At 35.6% G+C, this 23720-nt stretch overlaps 1 protein-coding gene across 1 annotated transcript; it reads left to right on the top strand.

Moving 5' to 3' along the window:
- Positions 1-20266: 20266 nt before the first annotated feature.
- Positions 20267-20872, top strand: LOC107898308 (uncharacterized). Its single transcript, XM_016823825.1, has 2 exons — positions 20267-20498; positions 20619-20872. Exons 1-2 carry the CDS (start codon positions 20267-20269, stop codon positions 20870-20872), a joined length of 486 nt encoding a protein of 161 aa, XP_016679314.1.
- Positions 20873-23720: the final 2848 nt, after the last annotated feature.

Here is a 23720-nt window from a genome sequence, read left to right on the forward strand (position 1 = left end):
CGGGCCTTTTCCTCCACTCGGTCCAAACGATAATGCAATTTATCAAATTTTAATTTTACCATTCTACGCATTTCTTGCATCAAGTATTGGAATTCTGATTCGGAAAATTCTTCTTGAGACATGATTTAATTGCTCACCATAAAAATCTCACGTTTCACTCGCAAAGAAAATTCACACAACTTGGCTTTTACTTCTCTCAAATGGTCTCACCAATCACTCTTGCCTTTTTCCACTCGATTTTTCGCCTCTCGAAGTTCTTCGTAAACTAAGTCGACGAATCAATACCGTTTGGCGTCGGCTTACAAAATTGATTTGGCTTGGTAGGTAATGATGTCGGAAATGGTAGGCTATCAAACAAAATAGAAATGGTTAAGTGTGGCTATATAGATATGGTCCTTCGGGCAACAAGCAATGCTTTTACAAACCCAAAATGAATTTCAATCTCTTTTTTTTTTCAATTTCGATTTTTTTTCTTCTTTTTTTTAATTTCGAATTTTTTTTCTTCTTTTCTTTTTCCTTCAATACTAAATACAAAAATAAAAATAAATTGAATACAAACTTTTTTTTTGAATTTTTTTTTCGAATTTTGTTTTTTTTGAATTTTTTTTCCTTTTTTTTTACAATACCGAAATGCCGATAACTTCGATTCTTACTCCGATTCAGCTATCTCTGATACCAAATGATGTGATCCGGCTCGGTTGATTGAGTCGATTCACTTGATTGCCCGATCGTGAATTGTAGTAATTTGAAAGCTTTACAAAATAGGCTAGAAGAAAAGGAATTATTTAGGCTCAAAAGAGTTTTGTTGGTTTAGGAAATGAATTAGAAGACAATGGATGTAATTTGGCTAAGGATTCAAAAGCCGAACTAACACAATAGTAGTGTGTTAACCCGTAACTTATGAGAATGCTTAGGTTGGTAAGGTGTCAATGGAAGGTTTGTTAAGTGGATAGAAACTTCGACCCGCTATAAAAAATGATAGGAACCTCAGTACGAATCGAACGCCACACTTTCGGGATTAAAGTGATAAGTTCGGATAGAAAGACGGGTTGACGCCACAAGGGTTACTTGATAAGTCAGACGAGTCTTTGGAGAACAATGAGAGTTGAAAACAAACTCCCAAAGTAATCAGATTTCATATAAAGTTTAAAAGTATATTGTCTAACCCCAAAATGATTACAAAACAACTATTTATAATATAAATTCCTAAGGTAGTCGAATGGCTAATAAGATGCTGAATGGTCAGCCAAAATTAAAACAAAGAGGCTGGAAATTTCCAGCAACCTTCCTAGGACATTTTTGGGAAGCTTCATGCATGAAGAATTCAATTGGGCAGCTCCTAGATGGAGTCCATTCAGCTGGACATTAATGGAAGTGTTGGTGAGCTGAATAAGAGGTCTTGGTTCGGCCAATGAAGTTGAATGCACCTTAATGAAGCCTCCTTGTGAGCTGAACAGCTTGCCCATTTTTAATGACGTTTTGGGGATCTCCAACAGCCCATGGTGTGAACATCAAATAGGAACAGCCTTGTGTGTGTGAACTTATGAAACTGAATGGCCAAAAGATAGCAAAAATTTATTTATCAGCTGGGGCGTCCTCCAATGTAATTAAAGAGCTGAATTGAGCTGCTTTGGAAAGTGAAAAGAAACTCCCAAAAAGGCCCTTGCTGTTCATGAAGGAATGCATGGAGGAGAGCAATCAACAGCAATTAAATGCCGTCCATGCCCAAATTCTTGCACCAAATTAAAACAGCCTTTAATTCTTGTTTTAAGACAAAAATAAATACATGCAATATGGCCCATAAATTCGGCAGTAGCTTCTTTAATGAATTCCAACATGCTTTCTTCAACATCTCATTGAATGCTTGTCTTTGCTGCACATTAAATTCGGCAAGCATGCACCCATTAAATCTGTCCATTAAATGGCCACATGAAAAAGCACCAGCAGCTCCTTTAATGCCGTCCAAGGAAGGAGGTACCAACATGAATTAATTCAGCAAATTAAATCCATTGTGGGCACATTAAATTCGGCAGCAAAGAATTAAACCTTCTTTAATTTTTGTCCCCATTTCCATGCACCTGTACACATTTAAATTAGCCATTAACTCAAGTTTAAGACAAAATAAAATTTGGTCAACAAGGCATATTAAATTCGTCAACCACACAAGGACACATTAATTCTGCTCATAAATTCGACTGACTTAAACATGATAAATCAGCAGTCAAGACACAACAATTAGCTGTAATAAAAAATACACATTAATTCGTCAATTAAATTGTCTTAGGCTGGAACATATTAAATGATGTAATGAGCTAACTAAGACATATTAAATTGCTGTACTAAATAAAACACAATCAATTAAACTCAAGAAATATTAAAGATGTTCAGATTTAAACTAATTAATTTACTAAAACTTATTTGAGCTAAATTAAATAACTAAATTAACTTATTCAATTTATTCAATTTATTCCAGCAAATGAGTTTGTAAAATTAAAATAAACTCAATATGAGCAAAACGATCCCATTGAACTGGAAATGAACTAAACAGAGCTCAGTGAGATGCAATTGAGCTAATTTAGCTCGCATGGGTGTGCAAGAAATACTTATGGAGCTGATCGAAAAATGTGCCTGGGGCGTGGTCGTATCATATTCCTACTCCGATCATCAAGTTTCCCTTCCTACCATTATTTACCCCTTCCAACGCCACACTTTAAACCAAAATTTTTTTCTTTGTTCAGCCTACCTAATAGAGGGTTGCGCGCGGACCAAGATCGAGTTGTCAAGCCACAGGAGACTCCTACGAAGAACGCTAAACACTTGGATTTGAAACGAAGCAGAAAGATCAAATCTTAAAAGTTCCAAATTTGAAACAAAAAAACTCTAAAACAACAAAGAATAAACCAAGAATCGAAACACTTATTATTTGATACGAGTCACAAAGCCCTTAAATGCGTATACGAAGGAAAAAGAAAATCAAGATTCACTTTCTTGTTTTCAAGAAAATCAAGAAACCAAATATTGGTCCAATTTTGCTGTTTTGGGCAATTTCAAGAATCAAGAAAATCAAGATTTCAAATCTTGGAAATCTTGAACCAAGAAACTGAATCTTGCAACTAAGGCGCATTGGATATCAGGTACGAGCATTAACAAGCCAATTTCGGGAGAGAACGGATTACAAGCCCAAGTTCTTGAAGATAAGACCCAATAAGATGTTCCAAGCCCAATCCAGAAGTTTAAATTAGACTTAGCTAAAAATCAGGCCAAATTGTCAGTGGCCCAATTTAATTCATTAAGTACTTAATTTTAATTTTTAGACTTTATGAATAAATTTCTATGTAAAAATTCAGTCCAAGAGGCCCATTTAAAGGCCTTGGATAAAATTCCCCTTTAAAAGTCAAAATTAGGGTTTTTTATGTTTTCCTAGTAGGGCTAGGAAAGTAGTTAGGAGGCCTATATATATGTCTTGGCCAACCACCCTTAAACACATTGAATTACACATTACAATTACATTGAAAATTTCAGATTTGCTTTGAGTGAAAATTCTCTTTGAGTTCTTCAAGAATTTTCTCTTGAGTTTTCTTTAGAAGTAGTTTTAACAATCTTTTTTATTGTGGGAGCCATCTTTAGCCTTCTTCTTGCCATTGTTCTTCATTGGAGGGGAGATTAGAGCCGTTTGAAGGGAGTTGTGAAATCTTTATCGATTTCAAGGCTTCTTAGGACTTTTCTTTATTCTTTTGCTATTCATTCTTCTTTATTAAATTCTGCTTGTGCCATTTTGTTGAATAATTTGGGATTAATTGTTCTTGTTTCATTTCAGCCATTCCAAACTTCAAGATCTGATTCGGCGCTTCCTTGGACATAAAGAAACATTTTTGATTCACAAGAATCCCCCTTTTCTTACCGTCCAATCCTTAGAACTACTGTACATTGATTTCGCAATCTGTTTTTAATTTAGTTACTGTTTTGTGTTCTTTGATAGTTTTGGCTGATTGGAACTTAATCTTGGGGCTTAATTTCATGTTCTTGGCTTCCAAGAACATCTATTCATAAGTGTTTTGATTCTTGGCTGTTCTTTATTGATTTGGGGATTTTTAGTTTTCAAATCTAATTGATTCTAATTAAGTTTTGCTGTTTCATTTCAGATCCAAACGTTTAGAGTTTTCGTAGGAGTTTTCCATGACTTGACAACTCAATCTTTATCCGCGTGCAACCCCCTATCATTTGGTATCAGATTTTGGGCGTTTTGGGTGTTCTTGGTTGATTTCTAAACTGATATCTATTTTTTAAACTACAAACAACAGTTTTCCTAGAAAAATTTTTCAAAAAAAATTCATTTGAGTGGGTAAACGTTGTCCGATTGATCTAAAATTTTACATACATATTTGTGGCACTGTCTGTGATTGAATATAAAAAAATATTTCCCGCAAAAAAGTCAGTCAAAAAAATTGAAAAATACAAAATCCAATAAAAATTTAAAAAATGATTCAGCGGTTTGAGTTTGGTGCCCAAGCTTTCCAGATCAAAAATTCAATATTTAAGGACATTCCAGATTTAATTTCGTAATTTTTGGAGATTGGGAACATCTCGAACGAAGTTATCAAGTTACTCCGCAGTTTTTCGGGTTTTTTGGTTTTAGAATTTTTCTTGATTCTTAGCTGTAGGTTTTCATTTGTTTGCATTTATTCTCCCTTTACACTATCTGACACCTTATTGTTTCTTGTGTTAGTAGGATTTTAAAGTGTGCACAATTCTTCCTCAGTGACACACAAATCAGTTGGTGTCACGTCAGTTTTTTGCCATCCTAGTGCAAATTAGGATTCTTTGGTAGTTCAGTTCGTACACTTTCTAATTGGTTGATATAGACTCTACTAAAGAACTCACAAGACTGAATTCTACCTGATTGAGAATTTGATTTTTTTCTTTTTGAGTGATTAACGGTGAGGTTTGCTAACTTTTCTTTTTGAGTGTTGAGTATTTGTTTTACAGGTATTTCAAAAAAAAATAGAAAAAAAATGGTAGTCTGCCGCACCCTTAACATCCAAGTGGGAGACGATTGTGATAACCAAAGGACCAATATTTTCCATTCTAGGTGTTTTATAAAAGGTAACTTTTGTTCACTTATTATTGATAATGGGAGTTGTTCGAATGTAGTTAGCAGCTATTTGGTGGATTCCTTAAAGTTACCTTGTATCGAGCACCCTAAGCCATATCACCTTTAGTGGCTTAATGAATGCTCAGAAGTTAAAGTTACAAAACAGTCCTTGATCACTTTTAAGCTTGGGAATTACGAGGATGAGGTATGGTGTGATGTGGTCCCAATGCATGCGGCACACTTGCTCCTTGGACGACCTTGGCAATTTGATCGTGATGTTACACACCAAGGCAAGCTTAATAGATACTCTCTTGTGTTTAAAGGCCAAAAATTCACTCTTGCTCCTTTAAATCCCAGTGATGTATATAAAGATTAATTAAAAATGATGAAATTTTGTGAGGGGTGAGGGAGAAAGGACAAATAAAAAAGACAGAGAAATGAGGCTAGTAGTGAAAAAAGTCAAAATTTAAATGGCCCAAAGGTGAGTGAATCCGCAAGTGGTAAAAATAGAGTGAAAATTTTAATTGCAACAAAAAAAGATGTGCGGAGAGACCTATTCAATGAACAGCCTTGTATCCTTGTGAGGTTTAGGCAAAATTATTTATCTCTATCTAACATTAATGAAAATTTGCCTAGTGTGTTTCAATGTTTTTCGCAGGATTATGAGGACGTTTTTAGTGAGGCCCCTAAAGGTTTACCACCTTTGCGTGGGATAGAACACTTCCATTGCCACATATGAAAGATAACTTCCAACTTCAATACCTTTCCGATGAAAGACGCTTTTATACGATCAACATAGGCAAAGATGAAATCACACTACATGAGCCCGAAGGTAAGCAAGGTAAGGAAATTTTATCAATCGAGTCCCGTGCAGATTTGAAAATTATTGATAAAACTTTTGGTGACTTAATTCTTAAAAGATCCCCTCATTTTGATCCGATTAATTGTTATTCTTCGATTGTGGTTGATAAAGTCATTACGAAAGGAAGCGTGAGTTGTTATTCTCTTGATTTGCCTTGTGTAAAATCCGCGAATTTGTGCAAATCTGTTTTGGTGAATAAGGTAACAAAATTTGCCAAATTTGTTTTCAATTTATATTCGTGCCTTAAACAGTTTAGGTGGTTGTACATGAAGTTTGAGTTCCATTTGACAAAGGTTAACTCAACAACAGAGCTTCGACTACACTATGCCCCCGATGAGCGAAGGTTTGTATTAAATGGAAAAGGTAAAATCGACCCTTCTTCTTTGCTTATAGAGGTAAGATGCTTGAAACTTTTGAAACACTTTTGTAATCCTCGGATAGTGACAAAGATCGTGTTGATGATTTAATTTTTGTAAAACACTTAGATCGAAACGTGCTTGACTGTCCTATTTTATTTAGTAATGATCTATCTGTTTTGATGGTTGATAAAAAGATTCTTGTTTTTGATAATGCATATGTGAGTGAATCTATAGACCATTGATTATTGCATGGTATGATTGTGCAACTCTGTGAACCGTGTGAACCTTTTCAAATACCTACTTGTGATGATTACGTTTACCATTTGATTTATTACTCGCGATTTATTCATGGTTTGTGGAAACAATTTGAGATGATTGAATGCCTTAAAACATGTCCATCTTAGTTTCGAATATTGGATGAGGCATTGGCGAGTAAATTAGCTTGTTTGCATGGTAATCTGAATCTGTCCATTCGCATGTGTTATACTTGTTTTGTTATATGGGTTGAGTCACAAAGGCCTTAGATGCGTATACGAAGGAAAAAGAAAATCAAGATTCACTTTCTTGTTTTCAAGAAAATCAAGAAACCGAATCTTTGTCCAATTTTGCTGTTTTGAGCAATTTCAAGAATCAGGAAAATCAAGATTTCAAATCTTGGAAATTTTGATCCAAGAAACCAAATCTTGCAACTAAGGCGCATTGGATATCAGTTACGAGCAGTAGAAAGTGACGTGACCATGCCCCAAGCTCCATCAAGTCCCCGTCTTGATCCCATCGAGCTCCCAAAAGGACCAATGACCCGAGCTAGAGCCAAGCAACTTCAAGAAGCTATTTCGACTTTGTTGCTTAAGTATTGGAAGGAGAATCCACTCACTGAAGATGGGGAAGCTCGAACCAACTCATTGAAGAATCCATGCACCTTAGTGCAAGCTGGTTTTAGCTCAATTTTAGCTCCCTTAGCTCATTTCAACTCCAACCAGCTCATTTGAGCTCAATTCCATCCATTTGAGCTCAATTTAGCTTCCTATCAGCTCGTTAATTTTATCATTTAAATAAATTACATATTAGCTTAATTAATTCAGCTTGTTACAGCTCAAGACTGAATTCCCTAGCTCAAATCAGTTTATTAATTGTTTCCTATCTTTTTGAGCTAGCCGAATTTAATAGCTATGTTTTTAATTAATTATTTTTTTAATTACTATGTTTTGTTGCTTATATGTCTAGTTCAGCTAAATATATTTTGGGATTTAATGTATTTGTGATTCATGTAGGTACAACCGAATGTGGGAATACCATTAAAGATGATTCATGAACGGGCTGGTTCAATGTATGTTCTAGTGCATGCATGACTACCTACAACGAATGGGTGCCTTAAGGATGATACATGAATGGTTCATGATATTGAATAGGAGAGTGCATGAATGTCCATCTACATGCATCGGTTGCTGCCCATTAATCTCCTATGTACTTATTCAGCCAAAAGGCATCTTTTGGAGTGTCCATTCACACCTTGGCCGAACCTAGACAAGGCTATTGGCCTCCCATGCATTCACCAACCACCAAGTTCATTTCCTTGAACATGAAGCTGCCCATTGAAGATCCATTCAGCCGAATTTAGACAAAGCTTTAAGGGATACATTTCTAGATTAGTTTAATACATTTAAAGCCGAATTACTTAGTCTTTAAGTTTGTCCATCTTGTCCGTTCAGCTATCATATGAAAACTATAAATAGTTTATTTCTCTTTGTCAAAAGGTTAGACATCTTGAATATTAAAAACTTGATTGTGAGGTTACCTCCTTTCTTATTTCGTTCGAGTCTCGTTCTGACTTATCTAGCTAGCTAGTGGCGTCAACCCAACTCTTTGAACTTATCACCATTCTGGTGTGGCGTTCATCCATCGTTTTATACCTTTGGTTCATACCTCAATATAGGTAACGGGTCAAGGTCCATCTTCGATATTCCATTAACCCACCTTAAGAATATATGTCCCGGGGCAATACTCTCTATAGTATTGAATTGTTCTTGATACTTAAGTTCACTTTTCCATCTCCATCCTATTTATTAAATATAAACTTTATTTCTTTTCTTATTAAACTGGACCTACAAAATATCCAAATTTAGCCTATCTTTTGAACCCTTTTAAAAGTCTTCTGCTTAAACTGAAAACAATCTTCATCTTAAAACAATTTCGAACGAACTTCTCGTCGACGATCGGGCATCTTAAGTGAACTCGACTCAATCAATCGAGTCGGATCACGTCAACAAGCCAATTTTGGGAGAGAACGGATTACAAGCCCAAGTTCTTAAAGATAAGGCCCAATAAGATGTTCCAAGCCCAATCCAGAAGTTTAAATTAGACTTAGCTGAAAATCAGGCCAAATTGTCAAAGTGGACCAATTTAATTCTTTAAATACTTAATTTTAATTTTAAGACTATGAATAAATTTCTATGTAAAAATTCAGTCCAAGAGGCCCATTTAAAGGCCTTGGACGAAATTCCCCTTTAAAAGTCAAAATTAGGGTTTTTTTTAAGTTTTCTTAGTAGGGCTAGGAAAGTAGTTAGGAGGCCTATATATATGGCTTGACCAGCCACTCTTAAACACATTGAATTACACATTACAATTACATTGAAAATTTCAGATTTGCTTTGAGTGAAAATTCTCTTTGAGTTCTTCAAGAATTTTCTCTTGAGTTTTCTTTAGAAGTAGTTTTAACAATATTTTTGATTGTGGGAGCCATCTTCAGCCTTCTTCTTGCCATTGTTCTTCATTGAAGGGGAGATTAGAGCTGTTTGAAGGGAGTTGTGAAATCTTTATCCATTTCAAGGCTTCTTAGGACTTTTCTTTATTCTTTTCCGTTCATTCTTCTTTTTTAAATTCTGCTTGTGCCGTTTTGTTGAATAATTTGGGATTAATTGTTCTTGTTTCGTTTCAGCCATTCCAAACTTCAAGAACTAATTTGGAACTTCCTTGGACATAAAGAAACGGTTTTGATTCACAAAAATCCCCCTTTTATTGCCGTCCAATCCCTAGAACTAGTGTCCATTGATTTCGGAATGTGGTTTTTTATTTAGTTGCTGTTTTGTGTTCTTTGATAGTTTCAGCTGATTTGAAGTTAATCTTGGGGCTTAATTTCGTGTTCTTGGCTTTCAAGAACATCTATTCATAAGTGTTTTGATTCTTGGTTGTTCTTTATTGATTTGGGGATTTTTAGTTTCCAGATCTAATTGATTTTAATTAAGTTTTGTTGTTTCGTTTCAGACCCAAACGTTTAGAGTTTTCGTAGGAGTTTCCCATGACTTGACAACTCGATCTTGGTCCACGTGCAACCCCTATCATTATGCTTATGTTTGGACTACAAGTTCTACTTTCAATGTGGTTTACTTATCTCCATTTGATTTTTCAGATTCGAGGACGAATCTTTTTGAGGAAGGGGAAATGATTCGAGTCAAAAAGGCCTTAGATGCGTATACGAAGAAAAAAGAAAATCAAGATTCACTGGTACGAGTCATAAAGGCCCAATCCAAGTTCAAGAACGTGATGGGCTCAAATTGCCACAAGGCCCAATAACGAGATCAAAGGCCCGACAAATGCGGTCCAAACTAAATGGGACCATTCAAGAGCTTGTGAGCAAGGCCTTAGATGCATACACGAGAGAACAAGAAAATCAAGATTCACTTTCTTATTTTCAAGAAAATCAAGAAATCGAATCTTGGCCCAATTTTGCTGTTCGAAGAGATTTCAAGAATCAAGAAAATCAAGATTTCAAATCTTGGAAATCTTGGTCCAAGAAACCAAATCTTGCAGCCAAAACGCATTGGATCTCCATTACGAGCATCAACGACCCAATTTTGGTAGGAAATGGATCAGGAGCCCAAATTCTTGAAGGCGAGGCCCAATAACCAAAATCCAGCCCAATCAAGAAATTTCTTTATACTTAGTTGAAAATCAGGCCAAAATGTCAAAGGGCCCAATTTGTAAACATCTTACTTGTTTAATTTAATTTTTTAAACTTTAGGAGCATTACATGTAAAATTCGGCCCAAAACAGCCCATATAAGTGCATGGCCGAATTTACCTTGTTATTTTATTAATTAGGTTTAATTTTTTTATTAGTTACTTGTGAGATTAGGATTTGTTGGAGGCCTATATAAGCATTGGCCAGCCACCCTTTGTAAAAACATCTTATTATTATTTTTCTATCAAATTTCAGATTTGTTGAGTGCAGAATTTTCTTTGGGGTTTTCTCCAAGAATTCTCTCTTGAGTTTTCTTTAGAAGTTGTTTTAACAATCTTTTGATTGTGGGAGCCATCTTCAACCTTCTTCTTGCCATCGATATTCTTTGGAGGGGAGATTAGAGCCGTTTGAAGAGATTTGTGAAATCTTTCGGGATTTCAAGGATCTTTAGGACTTATCCTTTAATTTTTGCTATTCAATTTCTTTTCTTTATTTCTGTTGATGCCGAATCTATATCTAATTTCTTTCCTGTTCTTGTTTGTGTTTCAGCCTTGATTCAAACTCCAAGAACTCTTCATTTAATCGGTTCTTTTATTGGCAGCGTATAATCGATTCAAAATTCCCCAAAATTTAGGGTTCTTGCCGTTTTCTATTTCTTCTTATTGGGTGAAATTCGGCTGCTGAAATTTGGGCAATTCATATTGGGTGTTCAATTGGACCGAATCGCAACTTAAATTCACTTCTTGAACCATTCAATTTCATCTATTTCTTTCTTTTCTTTTTTGCCGTCCAAATCCCTAATCTTCCAATTAAAAATCTGATTGTTTCAATCTACTTACTGTTTTGGTGTTCTTGGCAGATTCGGCTTGTGGGATTTCACTATTGGAGTTCGATTTCATCTTCTTGAACTCCGAATACATTTATTCATTCGTTCTTTGTTCCTTGCTGCTCATTTAATTGAATTTAGGGATTTAATTTCAGATCTGATTAGTTTAATCTTGTTCTTTGTTTTAATTTTTAGATCTGTTTGTTTTAGAGCTTTCGTAGGAGTTTCCCGTGACTTGATGACTCGATCTTGGTCCGCGCGCAACTCCATATCATTCACTTTCTTGTTTTCAAGAAAATTAAGAAACCGAATCTTGGTCCAATTTTGCTGTTTTGAGCAATTTCAAGAATCAAGAAAATCAAGATTTCAAATCTTGGAAATCTTGAACCAAGAAACCGAATCTTGCAACTAAGGCGCATTGGATATCAGGTACAAGCATTAACAAGCCAATTTCGGGAGAGAACAGATTACAAGCCCAAGTTCTTGAAGACAAGGCCCAATAAGATGTTCCAAGCCCAATCCAGAAGTTTAAATTAGACTTAGCTGAAAATCAGGCCAAATTGTCAAAGTGGCCCAATTTAATTCTTTAAATACTTAATTTTAATTTTTAGACTTTATGAATAAATTTCTATGTAAAAATTCAGTCCAAGAGGCCCATTTAAAGGCCTTGGACGAAATTCCCCTTTAAATGTCAAAATTAGGGTTTTTTAAGTTTTCCTAGTAGGGCTAGGTAAGTAGTTAGGAGGCCTATATATATATGGCTTGGCCAGCCACCCTTAAACACATTGAATTACACATTACAATTACATTGAAAATTTCAGATTTGCTTTGAGTGAAAATTTTCTTTGAGTTCTTCAAGAATTTTCTCTTGAGTTTTCTTTAGAAGTAGTTTTAACAATATTTTTGATTGTGGGAGCCATCTTCAGCCTTCTTCTTGCCATTGTTCTTCATTGGAGGGGAGATTAGAGCTGTTTGAAGGGAGTTGTGAAATCTTTATCCATTTCAAGGCTTCTTAGGACTTTTCTTTATTCTTTTTCCGTTCATTCTTCTTTTTTAAATTCTGCTTGTGCCGTTTTGTTGAATAATTTGGGATTAATTGTTCTTGTTTCGTTTCAGCCATTCCAAACTTCAAGAACTAATTTGGAACTTCCTTGGACATAAAGAAACGGTTTTGATTCACAAAAATCCCCCTTTTATTGCCGTCCAATCCCTAGAACTAGTGTCCATTGATTTTGGAATGTGGTTTTTTATTTAGTTGCTGTTTTTTGTTCTTTGATAGTTTCAGCTGATTGGAAGTTAATCTTGGGGCTTAATTTCGTGTTCTTGGCTTTCAAGAACATCTATTCATAAGTGTTTTGATTCTTGGCTGTTCTTTATTGATTTGGGGATTTTTAGTTTCCAGATCTAATTGATTCTAATTAAGTTTTGCTGTTTCATTTCAGATCCAAACGTTTAGAGTTTTCGTAGGAGTTTTCCATGACTTGACAACTCGATCTTGGTCCACGTGCAACCCCTATCATTATGCTTATGTTTGGACTACAAGTTCTACTTTCAATGTGGTTTACTTATCTCCATTTGATTTTTCAGATTCGAGGACGAATCTTTTTGAGGAAGGGGAAATGATACGAGTCACAAAGGCCTTAGATGCGTATACGAAGAAAAAAGAAAATCAAGATTCACTGATACGAGTCATAAAGGCCCAATCCAAGTTCAAGAACGTGATGGGCTCAAATTGCCACAAGGCCCAATAACGAGATCAAAGGCCCGACAAATGCGGTCCAAACTAAATGGGACCATTCAAGAGCTTGTTAGCAAGGCCTTAGATGCATACACCAGAGAACAAGAAAATCAAGATTCACTTTCTTGTTTTCAAGAAAATCAAGAAATCGAATCTTGGCCCAATTTTGCTGTTCGAAGAGATTTCAAGAATCAAGAAAATTAAGATTTCAAATCTTGGAAATCTTGGTCCAAGAAACCAAATCTTGCAGCCAAAACGCATTGGATCTCCATTACGAGCATCAACGACCCAATTTTGGTAGGAAATGGATCAGGAGCCCAAATTCTTGAAGGCGAGGCCCAATAACTAAAATCCAGCCCAATCAAGAAATTTCTTTATACTTAGTTGAAAATCAGGCCAAAATGTCAAAGGGCCCAATTTGTAAACATCTTACTTGTTTAATTTAATTTTTTAAACTTTAAGAGCATTACATGTAAAATTCGGCCCAAAACAGCCTATATAAGTGCATGGCCGAATTTACCTTGTTATTTTATTAATTAGGTTTAATTTTTTTATTAGTTACTTGTGAGATTAGGATTTGTTGGAGGCCTATATAAGCATTGGCCAGCCACCCTTTGTAAAAACATCTTATTATTATTTTTTCTATCAAATTTCAGATTTGTTGAGTGCAGAATTTTCTTTGGGGTTTTCTCCAAGAATTCTCTCTTGAGTTTTCTTTAGAAGTTGTTTTAACAATCTTTTGATTGTGGGAGCCATCTTCAACCTTCTTCTTGCCATCGATATTCTTTGGAGGGGAGATTAGAGCCGTTTGAAGAGATTTGTGAAATCTTTCGGGATTTCAAGGATCTTTAGGACTTATCCTTTAATTTTTGCTATTCAATTTCTTTTCTTTATTTCTGTTGATGCCGAATCTATATCTAATTTCTTTCCTGTTCTTGTTTGTGTTTCAGCCTTGATTAAAACTCCAAGAACTCTTCATTTAATCGGTTCTTTTATTGGCAGCATATAATCGATTCAAAATTCCCCAAAATTTAGGGTTCTTGCCGTTTTCTATTTCTTCTTATTGGGTGAAATTCGGCTGCTGAAATTTGGGCAATTCATATTGGGTGTTCAATTGGACCGAATCGCAACTTAAATTCACTTCTTGAACCATTCAATTTCATCCATTTCTTTCTTTTTTTTTGCCGTCCAAATCCCTAATCTTCCAATTAAAAATCTGATTGTTTCAATCTACTTACTGTTTTGGTGTTCTTGGCAGATTCGGCTTGTGGGATTTCACTATTGGAGTTCGATTTCATCTTCTTGAACTCCGAATACATTTATTCATTCGTTCTTTGTTCCTTGCTGCTCATTTAATTGAATTTAGGGATTTAATTTCAGATCTGATTAGTTTAATCTTGTTCTTTGTTTTAATTTTTAGATCTGTTCGTTTTAGAGCTTTCGTAGGAGTTTCCCGTGACTTGACGACTCGATCTTGGTCCACGCGCAACTCCATATCATTCACTTTCTTGTTTTCAAGAAAATTGAGAAACCGAATCTTGGTCCAATTTTGCTGTTTTGAGCAATTTCAAGAATCAAGAAAATCAAGATTTCAAATCTTGGAAATCTTGAACCAAGAAACCGAATCTTGCAACTAAGGCGCATTGGATATCAGGTACAAGCATTAACAAGCCAATTTCGGGAGAGAACAGATACAAGCCCAAGTTCTTGAAGACAAGGCCCAATAAGATGTTCCAAGCCCAATCCAGAAGTTTAAATTAGACTTAGCTGAAAATCAGGCCAAATTGTCAAAGTGGCCCAATTTAATTCTTTAAATACTTAATTTTAATTTTAAGACTATGAATAAATTTTATGTAAAAATTCAGTCCAAGAGGCCCATTTAAAGGCCTTGGACGAAATTCCCCTTTAAATGTCAGAATTAGGGTTTTTTAAGTTTTCCTAGTAGGGCTAGGTAAGTAGTTAGGAGGCCTATATATATGGCTTGGCCAGCCACCCTTAAACACATTGAATTACACATTACAATTACATTGAAAATTTCAGATTTGCTTTGAGTGAAAATTCTCTTTGAGTTCTTCAAGAATTTTCTCTTGAGTTTTCTTTAGAAGTAGTTTTAACAATATTTTTGATTGTGGGAGCCATCTTCAGCCTTCTTCTTGCCATTGTTCTTCATTGGAGGGGAGATTAGAGCCGTTTGAAGGGAGTTGTGAAATCTTTATCCATTTCAAGGCTTCTTAGGACTTTTCTTTATTCTTTTTCTGTTCATTCTTCTTTTTTAAATTCTGCTTGTGCCGTTTTGTTGAATAATTTGGGATTAATTGTTCTTGTTTCGTTTCAGCCATTCCAAACTTCAAGAACTAATTTGGAACTTCCTTGGACATAAAGAAACGGTTTTGATTCACAAAAATCCCCCTTTTATTGCCGTCCAATCCCTAGAACTAGTGTCCATTGATTTCGGAATGTGGTTTTTTATTTAGTTGCTGTTTTGTGTTCTTTGATAGTTTCAGCTGATTGGAAGTTAATCTTGGGGCTTAATTTTGTGTTCTTGGCTTCCAAGAACATCTATTCATAAGTGTTTTGATTCTTGGTTATTCTTTATTGATTTGGGGATTTTTAGTTTCCAGATCTAATTGATTCTAATTAAGTTTTGTTGTTTCATTTCAGATCCAAACGTTTAGAGTTTTCGTAGGAGTTTTCCATGACTTGACAACTCGATCTTGGTCCACGCGCAACCCCCTATCATTATTAGGGAATTCGAAAGTCAAGAACACGTGAATAAACTTCAAAGAAGTCTCTAATTCAACCGAATTTGTGGATTGCACCAAAATAGAAAGTTAATTCAATAGATCACAAAAAGAATGAAAATTGATTTAGAATGAGGAATCGTGCAGCAAGAAAGAGGGAAATTATGGATGAAGAATGATATTTGATAATCAAGAATGATTATGAGCTTCCCAAACCGACTTTGGAAAGATTAACATCCAAAACAGCAAATCAAACTCCAAATTCCAGCAAACTGAATTTAATTAGAATTGTGATGAATAGACGGCAAGATCAATGGAAAAGATGAATTAATGATCGATTCTTGCTGCCAAGAAGGGTACCGATCAGTTTCTTTAATGTTGAAGAAGGTTGGAAACACAACAAGAAATCTTAAACAAGTTAGATAATGAAATCGACACAAGCAGAAATTAAAAAGAGATTGAACAGTAAGAAAATAAAGATAAAGTCCTAAGAAGCCTTGAAATCGATAAAGATTTCACAACTCCCTTCAAACGGCTCTAATCTCCCCTCCAATGAAGAACAATGGCAAGAAGAAGGCTGAAGATGGCTCCCACAATAAAAAAGATTGTTAAAACTACTTCTAAAGAAAACTCAAGAGAGAATTCTTGCAGAAAACTTGATGCGATCCGGCCCGGGTTAATCGAGTTGTTTCACGTAGATGCCCAATCATCGATGAGGAATAGTTGAGTTATCAGAAATAGGATGAAATAAGGCTAAAGATACAGAAGCTTTCAAATGGTTTTAAAGGTTGGCTAAGGTGATGGTAAATTTATAAGCGGTAGTAGGTTCGATTTAAGGATAAAAATAAGAAAAATGGAAGTTGGATAAAAGAAGGCTCGGTTTTGTAAAAAGATATTATAGTTGGGTAAAATCTAGAATATTCGGTGGAATGGATAAATGAGCTTAAACACCAGAAATGATTCAACACTAAAAAGTGTCACCCCGATTTCTATGCGATTCAAGGTGGGATTACAGAATTGTAGAAGGGTTGAACGCCACACCAAAGCAAGGTGATAAGTTCAAAAGAGAACGATAGACGCCACTAGCACGCTAGATAAGTCAGATCGAAACTCGTACGAATTTAGAGAGGAGAAAACTCACTCTTTGAACAAAGTTCATTCAAATGATCAAAAATCAAAAGTCCTTTTACAAATGAAATTAATCAACTATTTATAGCCAAAGCTTAGGCTAGCTGAATAGTCAACATCAAACTTAAAAACTAAGTAAAAAAAATCATTAAACTACCATAGCAAGGTTCGGTTGAATGAAATTAAGGCTGGAAATTAAAACTTCTTGATGCTGCCGAATGCATGCACATCTTGCTGGGGTATTGGAGTAGTCTTATATGTGAACAATTAGCAATGAAAAGACTTGGTGTGTGAACAGCCATAGCCGAATGGACATTTAGAATTTATTGGCTGTTTAATTGAAGAATAATCAGCAAATACAGCCCCCTTGCCGAATGGTCACCTCCAAAATACATGCATGGCTGAATGCATGCTTTCTTCTAGATGCTTGCATTAAAATTCGGTAATTCCATGCACCTTCAGCAGCCATCATCATTAATGGCGTCCTTGCACTAAGCTGGTTCCAGCTTTTAATTTGCTGTCCACACATGGTACCTGCACCAATTAAATGCAGCTAATTAATTAGCTGGAGATATAATAAATTCGGCAACCATTAAGACAATTTAACCATGCTTTAATTTCGGCTGGAACTATGACATGTTTAATATTTTGCATTTAAACAACATCATTAAACAACAGCAGCAAAACACATTAATTAAAAGCATTAAATTCGTCCAAAGTACACAATAACCTACACATTAAATTCGTCTGGAAATATTAATTGAAAACATGAATTAAATTTGTCTTAAATTTAGACACACTTTATTAACTATTAGACATCTATTTAATAGGTAATAAACTAAGACACATTAAAATAAAAATGTCCTAATTTTTAAACAAATTAATTAACTTATTTAACTAACTAAACAACAACTTATTTGAGCTGAACACTAATTAATTAAACTGACTTATTTAATTAATTCTAGCAGCTGTAGAATTGCATAAATTAAATAATTTGAAGTTCAAGCTCAATGAGCTAGAATCAGCTCGATTGAGCTCCATTGAGCCGGAACAAGCTAATTTAGCTTGCAAGAGTTTACGAATGGCGCTTGATGAACTGAACCAAGGATGTTTTTGGGGAAGGGTCGTATCATTCCCCCTTCTTTAGAACGACTTGTCCTCAAGTCGAGCCATTGGTTCACTCGATCATAGCAACTTTTACTCAGCTTTCCTCGGTCGAATGGGACAGATTGGAATTGGAACAACTGAAAGGAATAACCATGAGTTAGCAAAAAGTGTTTCAGATAAATTTGTAATCCATATGCAAGCAGAATAGAACAAAAAAATCCCATGCGAGTGGACAGATGCAAAGCAACATGTTGACAATCATGCAAACAAATTAATTTATTCACTAATGCCTTGTCAATTATTCGAAACAAAAATGAACATGTTCTAAGGCATTCAAATGTCTCAAATTGTTTCCACAAGTCATAACCAGCATGTGAATAACGAGTCAAATCAACAACACTATCTTTGTCACCACCTAAAGAGTACAACTATTTTTCAAAAAGTTCATAAGACTGATGTGACCACGCCCCAAGCCCCATCAAGTCCTCGTCTTGATTCCCTCGAGCTTCCAAAGGGACCAATGAACTGAGCTAGGTCCAAGCGATTTCATGAAGTTGTTTCAGCTTTATTGTTCAAGTTTTGGAAGGAGAATCAGCTCGTTGAAGATGGGGAAGCTCCATCCAACTCCTTGAAGAAACCATGCACCTTAGTGCAAGCTAATTTCAGCTCAATTCTAGCTCCCTTAGCTCAATTCGACTTTAATCAGCTCACTTGAGCTCAATTCCACCTATTTGAGCTCAATTTAGCTTCTTTCCAGCTCGTTAATTTTATTATTTGAATAATTTGAGTGATAGTTTTATTTTAATTATTTTTACTACAGCTCATAACCGAATTTTCAAGCTCAATTCAGCTCATCAAGAATTTCGACTATCATTGAGCTAGCCGAATTTATTATTAATTATATTTTATTTATGTCTTTATTTTAATTTGTTAAATATGTCTTGATATTATTTAATTTAAGCTGAATGTACCTTGAATCTAATTTGTTTATATCTTTTGTAGGTACATCCACATGTGGGAACACAATTAATGAGGATTCATGAACATTTCTGGTTCAATGTATGTTCGGGTACATGCATGACTACCTACAACGAATGGTTGCCTTAAAGATGATGCATGAATGATTCAATACAATGAATGGAAGAGTGCATGAATATCCACCTACATGCATTGGTTGCTGACCATTGAATTTCCTATGCACCTATTCGGCCAAAAGACATCTTTTGAAGTGTCCATTCACACCTTGGCCGAATCTAGACAAAGCTATTGACATCCCATGCATTCATCAGCCCTCAAGTACATTTCCTTACTCATGAAGTTGGCCATTGAACATCCATACAGCCGAATTTGGACATCACTTTTAATGGATACATTTCTAGTTTAGTTTTACACATTTAAAGCCTAATTACTTAGTCTTTAAGCTTGTTTAGTATGACTATTCGGCTATCATCTAAACTCTATAAATAGTTCATTTCTCTTTGTAAAAAGGTTAGACATTTCTGATTATTAAACTTATTGTGAGGTTACCTCCAATCCGATTTCATTTGAGTCTCGTCTGACTTATCTAGCTCGCTAGTGGCGTCAACCCGACTTTTTGAACTTATCACCATCCTGGTGTGGTGTTCATCCACCTTTTTATACCTTTGGTTCCTACCTCTCTATAGGTAACGGGTCAAGGTCCATCTTCGACAATCCATTTAATCCACCTTGAGCAATATAAGTCCCGGGGCAATACTTCATATAGTATTGAATCGTTCTTCGCTTGAGCTCTATTTTTCCATTCCATTTTAACTATTAAATTATAAACAATATTTCTTTATTTCACAGAGCTACTAAAATGAGGAGTGCCGACGTTCGTAATAAGGCCGAAAGTAGGTTCGAAACGTGAAAAAAAATTAGAAAAAAATTTTGAGTTGTAATTTAATTTTTTCCCTTGTATTTAGCTTACTATTGTATTGGAGTAACAAAAAAATCAAAAAAAAATTGATTAAAAAAATGCAAAAAAAAAGTGAAAAAGAAATCGAGCAAAAAAAAAGAAAAGAAAAAAAAGGTGAGCAAAAAAAATCAAGTTAAAAAAAAGTGAAAAGTCTTGTGAGTTTTTATTTTCTTCTCTTATTTACTCCGATCATCAAGTTTCCCTTCCTACCATTATTTACCCATCCCAACGCCACACTTAGCCTTGATTTTATTTTGTTTAGCCTACCCTACACCCACATCGTTCCTTTGTAACCTATTTTGAAACCGACCCTCAAGCAGCAAATTAAGTCTATCGAGACGAATTACGAAATTGTGAGACGAGGTCGAGAGGTAAAAGGCACGTGTGTTTTACATCAAAGAAAAAGCCTAGACGAGTGTAAACACGAGCGTGTGCGACAAATATTTTTCTTTCCAAGTGAACCGTGAGTTTTTGTAAGTGAGGAAAATTTTACTTATGTCTAGAAGTTTTTAACGAAAATATGGCAGAAAGACAACCCGTACGAAATGTGCCAGATTTAAATATGCAAGCAATGTTGCGCGAGTTTGAACGATTATTTGATCAAAAATTGGAACCAATTCAAGATCGTCTTGATCAAGTGGAAATGAGAGGCCGCCGAGGAAGGACTCCTCTAAGTCCACCTAGAAATCGAAATCGAAGACAATTTCAAGACAATGAAGTTTCTGAACCAAGTGGGGCCGAAAGTGATCAAGGTTCAAATGTTAGTGAATGAAGGAGAGGTCGACGACATCATGGATCATGAGAACAAGAAAGGTATGATGACGATCTTAAAAGTATTAAACTAACTATTCCTCTTTTCCATGGACGTTCAGATCCGGAATTTTATTTGGAATGGGAGAAGAAAATTGAGTTAGTGTTTGAGTGCCACAATTATTCTGAGGCAAAGAAGGTTAAATTGGCAGCCATTGAATTTTTAGATTATGCAATGATTTGGTGGGACCAATTTGTCACGAGTCGAAGGCGAAATGGCGAGTGTCCTATCACCACTTGGACCGAGATGAAAGCCGTGATGCGGCGAAGGTTTATTCCTTCATATTATCATCGGGAGTTGTATCAAAAGCTCTAAAATCTCACCCAAGGAACCAAAAGTGTGGAGGATTATTACAAGGAGATGGAGATCGCTATGATTCGCGCTGATGTACAAGAAGATCGTGAGGCCACTATGGCGCGATTCTTGGATGGACTTAATCAGGAAATAGCTAACATCATTGAGTTGCAACACTACGTGGAAATCGTAGATATGGTGCACATGGCTATCAAAGTCGAGAAGCAAATAAAAAAAAAAGGTTCTGCTCGAGGCTATTCTTATCCCAATACATCTAAATGGAACCAAGGTTCGAGTAAGAGTGCTTCTACTAATCCGATAAAGGAGCCAACAACACCACCAAAAACACTTAAACCAATTGCTGAATCTAGCAAAGGTAAGTCTGTGGATAATTTCCAAAATCGATCAAGAGATATAAAATGTTTTAGGTGTCTCGGAAAAGGACATGTGGCCAGCCAATGCCCAAATCGGAATGCCATGATTATGAGGCCAAATGGTGATATCGAATCGGAGGAGGAGATAGACAAAAATGAAGAAGAAGTTGAAATTCCTTCCGATAATGAAGAAGAAATAGCGTTTGCTGTTGAAGGTGAAATGCTTGTGGTAAAAAGAAATCTTAGTGTCCAAACTTCCGTGGATAAACTACAACGTGAGAATTTATTCCATACGTGATACGACCCGCCCTTGGGAACGGCCATTGCATCAGCCTACAAGCGAGGCTCGTCGTGTTTGCAAGCTGGACGTAGCTCAATCTTATTTTGTAGAGCTTCATTTAGCTCGTTTTCAGCTCCTTTCAAGCTCAATGAGCTCGAACTAGTTCAATTTCATTAAGACCTTATTATAGTAGCTGAAATAATTATTTGAGTCATTTAATTAGTTTATTACAGCTCAATTAATATTCATTATTTATTTGGTTTAAAACCTGGTTGGATTTAATTATGCATGATTAATTGTGTTTTTCTTACATGTTATTAAGTTAAATTAAATTCCTACAGCTTATAAATAAGTCTTAATACATGCTTTAATGTGTCTTGTCCAAACTTAATTAATTAGACTTAGTTTAATTAATTGAGTTTTGTTTTAATTATTTGGATTAATGTTGTCTAAATTTCGTTTTTAATATGATTCAGCTGAATAATGATCAACTAAATTCATTTGTTCATGTTGTGTAGGTTGGCCGAATGTAGGTTGATACGGGGACGCACGCGGACCAAGATCGAGTTGCCAAGTCACGAGAAACTCCTACGAAAGATCCTAGACGAACATATCTGAAATCAAAAACAAAGATTAAGATTAAAAGCAAATCTGAATTGAATTGAAATTCCCCAAATTCAATTAAATGAGGAGCAAGAAACAAAGAAATAGAATAAGCGAATCAAACGGAATTGAAAGTATGGAAAGGATGCGAATCTGCCAAGGGATTGATTCGGCCAAGAATGCCCAATTTCCAGCAATCAATTGATTCCCAAATTGAAAGAAATCCAATCGGCCAAACCCTAGGAATTGGGGATTTTTGGGTTCGAATGGGTGCTGCCAATAGGAGAACAACTTAAACGATGAGATCTTGAGTTTAATCAATGCTGGAAAACAAACAAGAACAGCAAAATATTAGATATAGATTCGGCATCAATAGAAATAAAGAAAAGAAATTGAACAGCAAAAATTAAAGGATAAGTCCTAAAGATCCTTGAAATCCCGAAAGATTTCACAAATCTCTTCAAACGGCTCTAATCTCCCCTCCAAAGAATATCGATGGCAAGAAGAAGGTTGAAGATGGCTCCCACAATCAAAAGATTGTTAAAACAACTTCTAAAGAAAACTCAAGAGAGAATTCTTGGAGAAAACCCCAAAGAAAATTCTGCACTCAACAAATCTGAAATTTGATAGAAAAAATAATAATAAGATGTGTTTACAAAGGGTGGCTGTCCAATGCTTATATAGGCCTCCAACAAATCCTAATCTCACAAGTAACTAATAAAAATTAAACCTAATTAATAAAATAACAAGGTAAATTCGGCCATGCACTTATATGGGCTGCTTTGGGCCGAATTTTACATGTAATGCTCCTAAAGATTTAAAAAATTAAATTAAACGAGTAGGATGTTTACGAATTGGGCCCTTTGACATTTTGGCCTGATTTTCAACTAAGTATGAAGAAATTTCTTGATTGGGCTGGATTTTGGTTATTGGGCCTCGCCTTCAAGAATTTGGGCTCGTGATCCATCTCCTACCAAAATTGGGTCGTTGACGCTCGTAATGGAGATCCAATACGTTTTGGCTGGAAGATTTGGTTTCTTGGACCAAGATTTCCAAGATTTGAAATCTTGATTCTTGAAATCTCTTCGAACAGCAAAATTGGGCCAAGATTCGGTTTCTTGATTTTCTTGAAAACAAGAAAGTGAATCTTGATTTTCTTGTTCTCTCGTGTATGCATCTAAGGCCTTGCTAACAAGCTCTTGAATGGTCCCATTTAGTTTGGACCGCATTTGTCGGGCCTTTGATCTTGTTATTGGGCCTTGTGGCAATTTGAGCCCATCACGTTCTTGAACTTGGATTGGGCCTTTATGACTCGTATCATTCCCCCCTTCCTCAAAAAGATTCGTCCTCGAATCTGAAAAATCAAATGGGGACAAGTCAGCCACATTAAAAGTAGAACTTACATTGTACTCACCAGGTAGATCAATTTTATAGGCATTATCATTGATCCGCTCGAGTACTTGGAAAGGCCCATCGCCCCTTGGGTCCAACTTAGTCTTCCTTTTTGTAGGAAATCGTTCTTTCCTCAAATGGACCCAAACCCAATCTCCGGGTTCTAGTACAACCCGTTTGCGCCCCTTGTTTGCTTTGTTGGTGTTGGCATCATTTGTTT

Source organism: Gossypium hirsutum, chromosome D04 (genome assembly GCF_007990345.1).
Source record: "Gossypium hirsutum isolate 1008001.06 chromosome D04, Gossypium_hirsutum_v2.1, whole genome shotgun sequence".
Taxonomy (NCBI): Eukaryota; Viridiplantae; Streptophyta; class Magnoliopsida; order Malvales; family Malvaceae; genus Gossypium; species Gossypium hirsutum.

Excerpts from the sequence above, each read along its gene's own strand:
- LOC107898308 (XM_016823825.1), top strand. The coding sequence starts at position 20,267 with ATGGCAGAAAGACAACCCGTACGAAATGTGCCAGATTTAAATATGCAA. Across the intron at positions 20,499-20,618 it reads TGGGGCCGAAAGTGATCAAG|ATCCGGAATTTTATTTGGAA; the intron begins GTTCAAATGTTA and ends ATGGACGTTCAG.